Here is a 13,773-nt window from a genome sequence, read left to right on the forward strand (position 1 = left end):
TTGGTCAAACTCATGTTGGTAGCTTCGAGAACACTATCCAACCATCTCGTCCTCTGTCGTCCCCTTCTCCTTGTACAGCTTTATTAAAGTAAAAGCAAAGAGAGCCATGGGTAGGCATAATGTTGGGCTCCCATGTTGCATTGTCCGTGGGACTCTAGCCGCCTCATTTTCCATTGCATTCTGCTGCATGTTCAAACCAGACTTCAAGCATTAATGGTACAAGAGCAGAGGCAGAAATACAGTTGGCAACCATACCAGTGACTCGTAGGGAAACGGTTTGGACAGAATATGATGAAGCTACAGAAGTACTTTTTAGATGGTCTTCTAAAGCAGGGTGAGCCAATATGGTGAGACACACACACACACACACACATATATATATATATATATATACACACACACACCCCACCCTTCCCGGTTCAGAAAACCAGGCTCAGGGTGGCTAACAGCAAATTTAAAACACTTAATTGATGCAACAAAAAACAGCATAAAATACAGTATAAAACAAAAATAACAATGAATTCAGAATCCTAAAATCAACTTAGGGGGGAAATCCATCCAAGAAACATTAGATGATCACCAGGGCTAGCTGGCTAAATTAGTCCTATTTGGGCCAGCGAGGAGACCAGGGGAGAATTAGCTGTGGGATCCCAGAGCGGGTAATCTTCATAAAAAGGGGAAGGGGAAGGAAGGAAGGGGAATAAAAGATCAGGCTAAGTTCAAATTGAAAGCCAGGCAGAATAGCTCTGTCTTACAGGCCCTGTGGAAGGAAGTTAAATCCTGCAGGGCCCTGGTCTCCTGGGACAGAGCATTTCACCAGGTCGGAGCCATCAATGAGAAGGCTCTGGCCCTGGTAGAGGATAATCTGACTTCCTTAGGGCCCGGGACCTCTAAACTATGATTATTCATGGACCTTAAGGTCCTCTGCGGGGCATACCAGGATATATTGGATATTATTATTTATGTTTGCCGCTATTCAAATTTCTTAATTGTTTTACTCATAAATGTCGCTCAAATTGACTTACATAACACAGTAGAAATATTAAAGCCTATTACAATAAATGCAATAAATAAAAATGTAAAAAAAACAAGCAAGCACATCTATGCAAATAAAAGAGGGCTCTAGCAGATCCTGCGCCACCAAAAGAGGCCACAAATTCTTTTTTAAAAACCTTCAAATTAAGGACCAAAAGAACAGAGAAAAAGGAAGCTTTTTCCTGGTGTGTAAAACTAGAGGGTGCCAGGCAAGCCTCCCTGGGAAAAGCATTCCACAAACGAGGGGCCACCACTGAAACGGTCCATTCTTCTGTTTCCATCCTCCAGGCCTCCCATGGAGGGGGCGCACAAAGAAGGGCCTCAAATGATGGTCACAAGCTCTGGGTCAGTTCATATGAGGAGATGCAGTCTTCGAGAGCTATAAGACAATCTGGAAAGTGGCTGGGACCATCTAACCAGCCAGAATAGCAGTCTGGTGGCCATCTATACCTGGGGAAATGGTACAGCTATTCCATTCCATGGGGTTCCATCTGAGCTACAGAAAAGCAAACCAAGTGGAAGCTGAACAGAGGAAACATGAGAGGGAGATGTCCTATTAAAAATGAGGGAGCCAAATGTGTCTACTCTAAAGGAAATGCCCAGTGAGTGTGGAAGTAGCCTCAATCACTGACATGGATGGAATAAGGGCTAGGGAGCCATGGTGGTTCCTCATATCTTTGGTCTCACCATTGACAAATCTGCTTTAACAGTTTTTCTGGATGGTTTTCTGGATTTTATATTCTGATACAAGCTGTCCTCTTCTGTACATCTGATTTGGTACAAATGCAGTGGATGGGCAAGCAAGAGCCCTCTTAAAATTCAGCTAAAAATTTGCATCCAGAACGCCATTTGGAAAGATGGTTCTATGCATAACGCTTATGGTTCTGTGTACTATTGATACAAACCGCTCTGGTTTTTTTAAAATGAATAGCAGCACATAAATATATTTGTATACAGGGCAAAAAAGTGAGATATGAATATTTAAATTAATTAGTACATGAAACAATGCTGTAATTAAGACATATATAAACCAATAATTAAATCGGGAATGGGGAAGTTTAGTTTTTCCTATGGGGGTGAGCGGTGGGTGGAGCCAGAACAAAAATAGGAAGTACCATTGGCACTTCTAGTTTAGTATTGTCTACACACTAACTGGCAGTGGCTCTCCTTGGTTTCAGGCAGAGAGTGTTTCCTACAGGGGCATAGCATGCGGGGGAGGCTACCAGCACGGTGGCCCTTGGTGCATTTTCCTGGGGGGGTACTGCTCATGCCGCCCTGCCAGCCCTGTGCTGCTTCGCAAGGCTGGCATCAGCCTTGCAAAGTGGCTCAGGGATGGCATCACTACAGCAGCATCGGTGGCAAGAGCTGGGCTAACGTGGCAGGCTCCATTCAACTTCCACGTTCTGCCTCCCGGGTGCCAGCAAACCATGCTACACCACTGCTTTCCTACTTGGAGAGTCACTGAGGATTGAACCTGGGACATTCTTCATGCAGATATAATAATAATAATAATAATAATAATAATAATAATAATAATAATAATAATAATAATAATAATATATTATTTATACTCCGCCCATCTGGCTGGCTTTCCCCAGCCACTTTGGGCGGCTTCCAACAAAATCTTAAAATACAGTAGTCTATTAAACGTTAAAGCTTCTCTAAACAGGGCTGCCTTCAGATGTCTTCTAAAAGTCTGGTAGTTGTTTTTCTCTTTGACATCTGGTGGGAGGGCATTCCACAGGGTGGGTACCACTACCGAGAAGGCCCTCTGCCTGGTTCCCTGTAACTTGGCTTCTTGCAGCGAGGGAACTGCCAGAAGGCCCTCAGCACTGGACCTCAGTGTCCAGGCAGAACGATGGGGGTGGAAATGCTCCTTCAGGTATACTGGACCGAGGCCATTTAGGGCTTTAAAGGTCAGCACCAACACTTTGAATTGTGCTTGAAAACGTACTGGGCTCCAACGTAGGTCTTTCAAGACCGGTGTTATGTGATCTTGGAGGCTGCTCCCAGTCACCAGTCTAGCTGCCGCATTCTGGATTAGTTGTAGATTCCGGGTCACCTTCAAAGGTAGCCCCACATAGAGCGCATTGCAGTAGTCCAAGCATGCACCACTCTGGCGAGACAGTCTGCTGGCAGGTAGGGTCTCAGCCTGTAGATGCTCTGCCACTGAGCTTACAGCATGGCAAGATTGCATGGCTCTTTTCCTCCCTGTTCTACTCCATCTTTTTGACTCTTGCACACACACCCCAGTATAGGAAGCAACTCCTCGAGGGGTGGTCTGGAGAGCGAGAGTTGGCCTGGGGGTTGATCATGCTGAGAACTGCATAACGCTAGGGCTCCTCCTCCCAGAATTCAATGAATAAAATAATTTCATACGGGGTTGTGATTTTGCCTGGGTTTCCAAAAGGGATTCTATAAAGAGATGCCCCAGAGAGCTCACAGACTTTCCATAGCACAGTGGCTTCAGATGGATCTTGTCCCCAATTCATGTCCTCCTCGGCAGTTTCTATCCTCTTCACCGCCTCACCCTTCCATGCCTCTTCCAGGGCGCATTTCCGGGGAACCTGCAGTTGGTCTTCGTCCTGCGGCCGTCCCGTTTCATCCAAAGGGCAATCGCTGACATTGGCATCAAACTGTATCGCGATGACTTTAAAATGAAGGTACCGGTAAGCACTTCTCTTCCTTGCTGTCTTCTGCATCTTCTCTTTCTTAACTGTCAGCAGGATCCCTTTCTCTCCTCCTCTTCCCCCTGGAAGTTGCAGCTTCGAGAGCGACATCATCCAGGGAACAGAGACAGGCTCCTGCGACGCTTATGCTTTGATCACGAAGCAAAGGGTTTGTTTGGTTGTTTGTTCCTCAGCTGCACTGAGGAGAGGGCTGCAAAGAACCCAGGTGCAGAATGAAGTGACAGAATGAGGCAGTATAATTCTGGATTGTAGGAGGTGCTGTAATCTCCTCTTTCATGTCTAGTTTTTCCGCCTATTTTTCAACCTAACACAACTCACAGGTTGTTGCGGTGGCAAAGTGAAGTAGCCTCCATGGATGCCTCTCTGAGTAACTTAGAACAGGGGTGAGAAATGTAATAAACACAGAGTTTTCCTTCACTCCAGGTAAATTATGCAAAGAATGCAATTCATTCATTTCCGATTGTGGCAATCACACAGGGTCCCCGGACGTTTCACCGTCTATTGATCCCTGTGCCACCACTTTATTTCTCGCTGCCACCACCCAGGCTCTACCTGGTACAATACTGAGTCCAGTCAGGGTTAAATTGGAACATAAACTTCTGTTTATCTATTGTAGTTTAACAAGCGTGTGGTTTCATAAACGGTATCGGTCAATTACTATCCAGACCTATAACCTCCGTTACCTGCTCTCACTCACTAAACCACCTCTCAGATATTTACTTGTATTCCTAGCCCCTAACTGTTCCTGACTCAGCTTATTTTGCTACACTAACTCAACCTACCCACAAACTCTATCCCAATTCACTCCCACTCCAACCAACCACCCAACTCCCAACGAACTCCTCTTCTCCCCTCCTAGAGCTGGTTTTATAGTCCCTCTGACTCCACCCCCCTGGGTTCTGATTGGGTAACTTGTTTAACTATTTCACCTCCAGCACTCTCATATGTTAACGTCACACCGATATGCTTGCTCAGGTTTGATTCTGGACCAAATATTTTAACGTTTGCCAGATTTGGCCATTGTTGCAAGGCATGGTCAGATAGCAAAAGAAGAAGTAGGAGTAAAGGTGGAGGAGGAAAAATGAAGAGGATGAGCAACATGACATGGGGGATGTCAGGCGTGTGGTCAATAGAAAATCACCCAGGCAGCTGCTTACCCTGTGTATATTCAGATGCATACACTGAGCTCCATCAGTTGAATTAAGGAGTTTCGCGTGTGTATCAGAGCTTCAAAGATCTGCCCACAAAGTTTAATAACATAATGCTAAATTGACAGAAAATAAAGGGATGCCACAAAACTGGGGTTAATGCACGGTGCTGCTAATGGTCTTTGTTTTGTTGGTGCAGATCATCATGTTAAATTCGGTTTCTGACCTACATGGTTACATCGACAAAAGTCAGCTTACCCGGGAGCTAGGGGGAACCTTGGAATATGGACACAGTCAGTGGATACATCATCGGACTGTAAGTTACACCTGTTTGGTTCCTCCATCTCTGATGGCTAAAAATGTAAATATGCAAATAGTTTTGTAAATGGTAAGGATTTGTTCCGGGTTCCCACACTCCTCATTTTTATTAAAGAAAGTGGTAGGTAAGTGAGTTGTAGCAGGTTATGAAACAAATAGTAACAAAATTGGGTCGTCTTTATTGGGCTGACAAAAGTCAGACAATTTGTCTAAAATAAAATAAAATCCAGTTTTTGCTTTCCTTCTCTAAGAAACATATGTCTGTTTTATTTGGGGCCATAGCCAACATTTTCAAAAAGTCATCTGCAGATGATTATTATGTTATTGTTAGAAATAACTTATACCAAAAATACAATTTCCATACACACTTTAAATTTCTTTGGAAGATATTTAAAACTGCTCGATAACTCTTAAATGTCACATTTCATCAAAAATATCCTACAACTGGAAATGATTTTAGCTCTTTAAATGCATCTTTATTAAATTTAGGCAAGATATACATACATACATCATCATTTTATTTGTATTTCACCTTACCATAGTTAAAACTATGCTCAAGGTGGCTTACAACGTGAAAAAATTACGTAACGACAAACATAACAAAAATTGTCATAAACAATCAATAAAACACACCAGAAAGTGCACAATCAAGTCAACGATTTCCACATTGAATCATAATAAGAACTAAAAATAAAGATACAAAAAACAGCAACAAGCCCTCTAAACAATACCCCAGTTCAAGGGTGTGTTCAGCAGCCTCAGGTTTTGTACGTATTTAGTTGAATTTAGCAAGGTGATTCCTTTATTTATTTGTCACCTGACACTAGTAGGGTATCAAGGCAATATGCCTTAATCTAGGGCAACCTTCCCATTGGATCAAGAGAAAAGATGTCAAGATGCATATATCTTTGATAGAATATTTTGTTCTGTCCTTTGTCATGGCAGCTGAATTTGATCAAAGATTCGTGACCTCTAAAAATAACATCTGAGCACTTTATTTAAGTAATCATGTTTATTTTCATATTCTTCTGAAAGTACCTTTTTAATTCTGTCTTTACCCTGATCAATCTTGCAGTGTGCACAAAATAAATTTCAGGGCTAAATTAGGCATGACAGGAGCAGTTCCCTTGGTTTGCTATCTGCCGCATTCAGCTTTAAAGCAGGGGATACTGGGGTCTAATTTTAACACGAAAAGGGTGCATGGATGCGGGGAACTGAACCTCTCCTAACTTCCTTTCCTTTTTTTTTTAAATAGTTTTTTATTTGCTTTTTTTCCAAGGTCAAAATACATCGTCATTAACACAACAAAAGCAGTTTTACAGAAAAAAGAAAAAATTATAAAGAAAGAAAAAATTCACTTTTCCAGATCTATTTTCATAGTCAACTGGACTTCCCCACATCTTCCATCCCCTGCTTTCTTTACAATGAAAATAACCAGCAAATTGATACCTTATTTTATGTGTTTTTGTGCTTTCATTTAATTATATAGTCTATAATTTATATTTTTCAAAGTCCTAACTTAGTTTCCACCATTTACAAATCTCAAAACTGAAGCATGTTTTTCCCGAAAACTTGGCAGATTCTCAACATTCATATAACTTATAATGTTTTTGTAAATAGTCCTTAAATTTTTTCCAGTCCTCTTCCACCGCTTCTTCTCCCAGATCTCGAATTCTGCCGGTCATTTCAGCTAGTTCCATGTAGTCCATCAGCTGTGAATGCCACTCTTCCAGCGTGGGTAGCTCCTGTGCCTTCCAATGTTTGGCTATAAGGATTCTTGCTGCTGTAGTTGCATATAAAAAAAAACCTCTATCTTTCTTTAACACTCTCTGGCCCACAATGCCCAGGAGGAAGGCCTCTGGTTTCTTGTGAAAGGTGTACTTGAACACCTTTTTCAGCTCATTATAAATCATTTCCCAGAAAGCCTTCACCCTCGGGCATGTCCACCAGAGGTGAAAAAAGGTACCTTCAGCCTCTTTACATTTCCAACATTTATTGTCAGACAGATGATATATCTTTGCAAGTTTAACTGGGGTCATGTACCACCTGTATACCATTTTCATAATGTTTTCTTTTAAGGCACTACATGCCGTAAATTTCATACCGGTGGTCCATAACCTTTCCCAGTCTTCAGACATAATGTTGTACCCAATGTCTTGTGCCCATTTTATCATAGCTGATTTAACTGTCTCATCTTGAGTATTCCATTTAAGCAACAAGTTATACATTCTTGAAAGCACTTTAGTCTTAGGTTCAAGTAATTCTGTCTCTAGTTTTGATTTTTCCACCTGGAAACCAATTTTCTTATCCTTTTTAAAAACCTCTAGAATTTGGGCATAATGAAACCAGTCTCGCACCTTTCCCTTCAATTTTTTCGAAACTCTGCAACCTCCAAGTATCACCAACTCTTTCTATTAACTCACAATATTTTGCCCAGCCACTCTCCATGTTACGTAGTTTAATGGCCTTGGCCTCCGTCGGTGATAGCCACCTCGGGGTCTTATTTTCAAGTAAGTCCTTGTATTTAGTCCAGACAATGAATAGAGCTTTCCTGACAATATGGTTTTTAAACAATTTATGAGACTTTGCCTTGTCGTACCACAAATAAGCATGCCACCCAAAAGCGTTGCTGTGCCCTTCCAGATCTAGGACATCTGTGTTTTCTAACAGAAACCAATCCTTCATCCAGCAGAAGGATGCAGCTTCATAGTACAATCATAGTACAAGTCCGGCAGGGCAAATCCCCCTCTTTCCTTTGCATCTGTTAATATCTTAAATTTTATTCGGGGCTTTTTGCCCTGCCAGACAAACTTCGCAATGTCCTTCTGCCACTTTCCAAAACATTCCACTCTGTCCACGATCTGGAGGGTTTGAAACAAAAATAACATTCTTGGCAATACATTCATTTTGACTGCTGCAATCCTTCCCGACAAGGAAAGTTTCAATCTTGACCAAATTTCTAAATCCCTTTTAATTTCAGACCAACATTTTTCATAATTGTCTTTAAACAAATTTAAATTTCTTCCAGTCAAGTTAACCCCCAGGTATTTCACTTTTGTTACCACGTTTAATTCTGTTTCCTTCTGAAACCCATCTACTTCTGAAGAAGTCATATTTTTTGCCAAAACCTTAGTTTTTTGTTTGTTCAGCTTAAATCCCGCCACCCGACCAAATTCAGAAATTAACTCTAAGGCTCTTTTTGTACTAGTTTCTGGCTCCTGTACTGTCAAAACCAAATCATCTGCAAAGGCCTTCAATTTATATTGTTTTTCTCCGACCTGTATTCCTTCCACCTGTTGGTCCTTCCTAATCAAGTTCAGCAGCACCTCCAGGACAGAAATAAATAACAAGGGTGATAGGGGGCATCCCTGTCGTGTCCCTTTTTCAATTTTAAACTCCTCTGTCACCACATTGTTTACTATCAATTTAGCTTTTTGTTCTGAATAGATTGCTTCAATACCATTTTGGAACGCCCTTCCCACTCCCATTCCCTCCAAACTTTTCTTCATAAATTTCCAAGATATATTATCAAAGGCCTTCTCTGCGTCTATAAAAATCAAAACTGCTTTTGTGTTCATATTTGTCTGTAATAACTCCAAAACGTCGATAATATTCCTGGTGTTATCAGACAAATGCCTGCCCGGGAGAAAGCCTGCTTGGTCTTTATGTATTACTTCATTTAAAACTTTTTTCAGTCTATTTGCCAGAATATCAGCAAAAATTTTGTAATCCACATTTAGGAGTGAGATGGGACGGTAGTTCTTAAGTTGGGTCTTTTCAGATTCCAATTTTGGTATCAAAGTGATGAATGCCTCTTTCCACGATTCTGGTGCCCCCTTCCCTTCCATAATTTGATTGCATACCTCCATTAGTGGCTGAACCAAATATTCCTTCAGTGTCTTATAATACTTGGAGGTAAGCCCATCTGGACCTGGGGATTTGCCTAATTGCATATTCTGAATGGCACTTTCAATTTCCTGTTGTGTTATTTTATAGTTCAGGGCTGTTTGTTTATCTTGTGTTAGTTTTTGCAGGCCATGACTTTTTAAGAATTGATTTATCTCAGTCTCTGCTTGGTGTCCTTGGGTAAACAATTTTTTAAAGTATCTCTGGAAACACTTTCTAATTTCTTCTGGTTTCTGAATACATTCTCCTTCGACCTCGAGATTGGTAACAAAGTTCAATTTTTGTCTCTTTTTCAGCTGCCATACCAGCAGCTTCCCACATTTATTTGCCGATTCAAATGATCTTTGCTTCATCTGTTTAATTTTCCATTCAACTTCTTGATTTATTAGTTTCGCATATTGTGCTTGATGGAATTTTATTTCTCTTAAAACCTCTTTTGATTTTGGGTTTAATCTCAATTTTTTCTCTCCGTCTCTTATCTTCTCCAAGATCTTGTCCTTTTTACCATTCCGAAGTTTTTTCTTGATAGAATTCTGTTGTATCAGAAACCCTCTCATAACAGCTTTACTCGCGTCCCAGATTATTCTCTTTTCCACCGAAGTATTCAAATTTATTTCAAAATAGTCTTTCAGCGTTTTTTGGGCCTGCTTCACAATCTCCTGATCTCTAAATAAATAGTCATTCATTCTCCATCTGAAGGATCCAGCTGGTGTAAGTCTCAAGTCCATTTTCAAAGCATTATGGTCGGAGCAGGTTTTAGGGCAGATCTCTATTTTTTTAGTCTTAGGGGCCAGTCCTCTAGATATCCAGATTTGGTCGATTCTTGTCCAAGATAGGTGGGCTTCAGAAAAGAATGTTCCCTCTTTACCTAAAGGGTTCTTTGTTCTCCAAATATCAGTCAAGTCCATATTGTCTGTGAGTTCAAAGAAAGTCTTTGGGAGTCTGCCATCTTTGGTCAAATTTTGGTTTTGTGACTTGTCCATGTAAGTGGAGACAACCCCATTCATGTCTCCCATCAAGATGATGTTGGAATAGTCAATATGGTCCAGCATTATCTCATGCAGCTTCTTATAGAATTCCGATTTCCCATCATTTGGTGCATAGATTCCTACTATCAAAAAATTTTCTCCTTGTGCTTGTATTTCAATTGCCAAAATTCTTCCAAATTCGTCTTTAAACACCAACTTTGGTGCTAGGCTCTCTTTTGCATAGATCACTACTCCTCTTTTTTTAACTTTGTCTGATGAAATAAATTCTTGGCCTAGTCTCTTATTAATTAATACTCTCCTGTGGAGCCTAGACACATGAGTTTCTTGAAGGCAAATGACATCTAATTGTTCTTTTCTCAATATGTGAAAAATCTTTTTCCTTTTTTCAGGGGAATTTGCGCCATTAATATTCCAGCTGAGAAGCTGTAGAGACATCCTGGATCAATTTATTAGCCGGTAGGGGCTTCTCCTTTATCGTCTTTGACTGGAGGTGGAACCGGGTTAAAACCGAACGAAGGAGGTGGCCAGGCTCCTACCCCTTTCCGGAGGTCCTCCCCGTGATCGTTTAGGAACTTTTCTTGTTCTTCTGCTGTTCTAATTCTTACCTTCTTCCCTTTCCAGGAAAAAGATAGTCCTTGAGGGAATTCCCACCTGTAGGGTATTGTGTTATTCCTCAATAGGCTTGCCAAGTCTTTGTATGTGACTCTTAAATCCAGTAGCTGTTTTGGTATGTCTCTGAAGATTTCTGCTGTCTTTCCCTGAATTACCAATGAATTTTTAAAATGTAGGCCGAGTATATTGTCTTTTTCCTGCTTAGATCTCAAAATGATCAAGCAGTCTCTTGGTTTGTCCTTCTTAGCCACTCTTCCCAATCTAAAAGCGGTAACAATTTTAAAGTCCTTCTCTTCTGTCAGATCCCAGAACTTGGATATTTCTGTTGTCAAAAAACCAGTCAAGTCTTCTTTTTCTGATTCTGGGATATTTCTCAGCCTAAGGTTGCTCTCCCTATTTTTCAATTCCGCCATGGACAGGTACGCTTGTTGTTCAGTGACCTGTCTGCTCAGTGGTCTTACTTCTCCTCTTAATTCCTCAATCCTTTCTTTATTTTGATCTGCTTTAGTATTTGCTTCCAAAGCTAATTTTCGATTTTCTGTTGTAGTTTTTTCAATATTCCCTAGTGCCTGTGTATTTTGAGCGACTTGGTCTGTCAGTTTATTAATTGTAGCTGTCACTTTATCAAATTTAGCCGCTTGCTCCTCAAATTTAGCTGCTTGTTCATCAGCCTTCTTATTTAACGCTGCCAACTGATCCAATATTTCTTTAGATACAGGGTCTAGCCCTCCTGCGGCCATATCCCCAAAAGTTGGCTGCTGGGGTTGTCCTTCTTGCAGACCTGTCACAATAGGAACAGATGATCTGCGTGGCTGCACAGGCAAAGTTGTTTGCAAAAGTTCAGATTGTTTTGCTTTCTTAGCAGCCCTTGTTTTTTCTGCACCACTCATTCCACAGCTGTCCAAGCGTCAAGGTCAAATTGTAAATCCCATGGGAAAGACAATCCAAAAAAAGTAAACATCCAGACATAAAAATTCCAAATCAAACAGCAGTTCTCAGAGACTAATAATTCCACAATCCAGCAGGGGGAGCTCCCAAGAAATTAGGAAGAAGGATAGGAAATTTCCACCATTAAATTCCAGCAGAAAAGAAAGAAAATCAAATAAAATCCAAAACAGGGGGGGACCTTCCAAGTTCAGTTTTAACTGCAGAGAATAGAAGTTCTTTACAAAGGTGCATGCAACAGTTCCTTTTTTACAGCTTACAAAGTAGCCCAGTGTAACTTTATATTTTTTTATCTATAGTTACCATAGTCCGATGTTTCTTTGTATCCAGACAGGTCGAGAGCAGGGTTTCTTAACTTTGTAATCCACAGAAAGATAGATGGAAGAAAGAATCACAGTCTTTATCCACTTATAAAACTGGTATAACTTTTCTTTAACTTTTAAGCAGTCAAATCCGAATTTGCAAAGTATATTCCAGCTTCTTTTAAATTCCTTTCAACGCTTCCGCTTTAGAAAGTCTTTGCTTAGTACTTTAAACAGAGCCGGAAGACTGACTTCCTTTTTAGCGTCTCCCGCTTTCAGCCGAATTTCGCCAAATTTAAGTTCAAATCAAGCCTCAAGTTTCTTACTCACGAGTATGTTGTTTTCGATTCAATTGTTGAAAGAAGAAAGGTCAGCGCCGATCAGCAGCAGCCGCGCGGCTTCGCTTCCGCGGAAAGAGCGATGGATTCACAGCACCGCTACCCCCTCCACGTTCCGAAACCCCTTACGGGGTCTCTTCTGCGTTTCCGAGGTCGCTCCTGGTGCCCGCCGAACCCCACGGCCACGGGCTCACTCTACCCGTGGTTTTTCTGACTGGGTCGTCGCTGTGCCGCAGCGCACGACCCTTTTCCGCGGAGCCCCTCTTCAGCAACTGAAGAGGACCGCCATTGCTGAACGCACCGCCTCCGGAAGTGTCCTAACTTCCTTTCCTGCGCTCTGCCGCTTCAGGCAGTTTTCTCCAACACTGTCTCACTTCTGGCACAGGAGTCAGTTCATTTAAGGAATCTCTAAGATGGTCAGATAGGACGCGGGTGGCGCTGTGGGTAAAACCTCAGCGCCTAGGACTTGCTGATCGTATGGTCGGCGTTTCGAATCCCCGTGGCGGGGTGCGCTCCCATTGCTCGGTCCCAGCGCCTGCCAAATATTCATTCAACTTGTTTTTATTGTTGCTTGTTAGCCGCCCTGAGCCCGGCCTTGGCTGGGGAGGGCGGGGTATAAATAAAAATAATTATTTATTATTATTATTATTATTATTATTAAAATCCTTCCAGGCCATTGAGAATTTCGCCATGACTGTGAAAACAATAGCGCAGATGTTGCAGACTTTTGGAACGGACTTGGCGGAGACGGAACTTCCCAACGATGTGCAGTGTACGGAGGAGCTCCTGTCTTCGCACACAGACCAGCACAACAAGCTGAAGGTGAGCATGCACAGAGTTCCAGTGCCGGGAGAAAGGGGGCGTTCAGCGCATAAGGCCTGCCATTTCTGCACACCCCTCCAGTTCATTCTTAGATTTCTGGGGTGGAGGTCAGGTCCAAAGGCTGGAGATAGAGATGGGTGAATCAGCTGCATCACTTTTGTGTGTGCTCATTCCTAAGTCCGTTCTGTCTCATCACCACATTAATCTGCAAATTTAAAAACACACACATGGAAGTTCATATTTAAATAAAGCATTTTCTCACAAAATAAAATTCCTCTCAAAACAGCACATTTCCAGTTACAGGTAGATAGTCGTGTTGGTCGAAACAAAACAAAGAAACAAAAAATTCCTTCCTTAGAGACCAACTAAGTTTGTTCTTGGTATGAGCTTTCGTGTACATGCACACTTCTTCAGATACACTGAAACAGAAGTCACCAGACCTTTATATATAGTGAGAGGGTGGGGAGGGGTATTACTCAGAAGGGTGGTGGGAATGGGTGATTGGCTGATAGGTTTGGTAAACCTGTTGACGACTGTTAACGACTGCAATCGGTCTTACAGGAAAAAGCACATTTCCAAATATTCAAGTCTTTCTTTATTGAATTTCTATCCCGTGCTTCCTCCCCAAGAAGCCAAGGGGGCCAAACTGATGCACAATTTAAAAACAA

The 13,773-nt window shown here is 41.7% G+C and overlaps 1 protein-coding gene across 6 annotated transcripts in view; it reads left to right on the plus strand.

Annotated features, from left to right (window-relative positions):
- The window catches only part of MCF2L2 (MCF.2 cell line derived transforming sequence-like 2), a 244,322-nt gene that overhangs the window by 69,132 nt on the left and 161,417 nt on the right, over positions 1–13,773 (plus strand). For all 6 annotated transcript variants that reach the window (XM_082223915.1, XM_082223920.1, XM_082223916.1 and 3 more), the window contains 3 exons: positions 3,585–3,704; positions 5,073–5,189; positions 12,956–13,105. In XM_082223915.1, coding sequence (XP_082080041.1) covers positions 3,585–3,704; positions 5,073–5,189; positions 12,956–13,105 — 387 coding nt within the window. The remainder of the gene's footprint in view (positions 1–3,584; positions 3,705–5,072; positions 5,190–12,955; positions 13,106–13,773) is intronic.

The sequence above is a fragment of the Podarcis vaucheri genome (genome assembly GCF_965113315.1).
Source record: "Podarcis vaucheri genome assembly, chromosome: 5".
Classification (NCBI taxonomy): Eukaryota; Metazoa; Chordata; class Lepidosauria; order Squamata; family Lacertidae; genus Podarcis; species Podarcis vaucheri.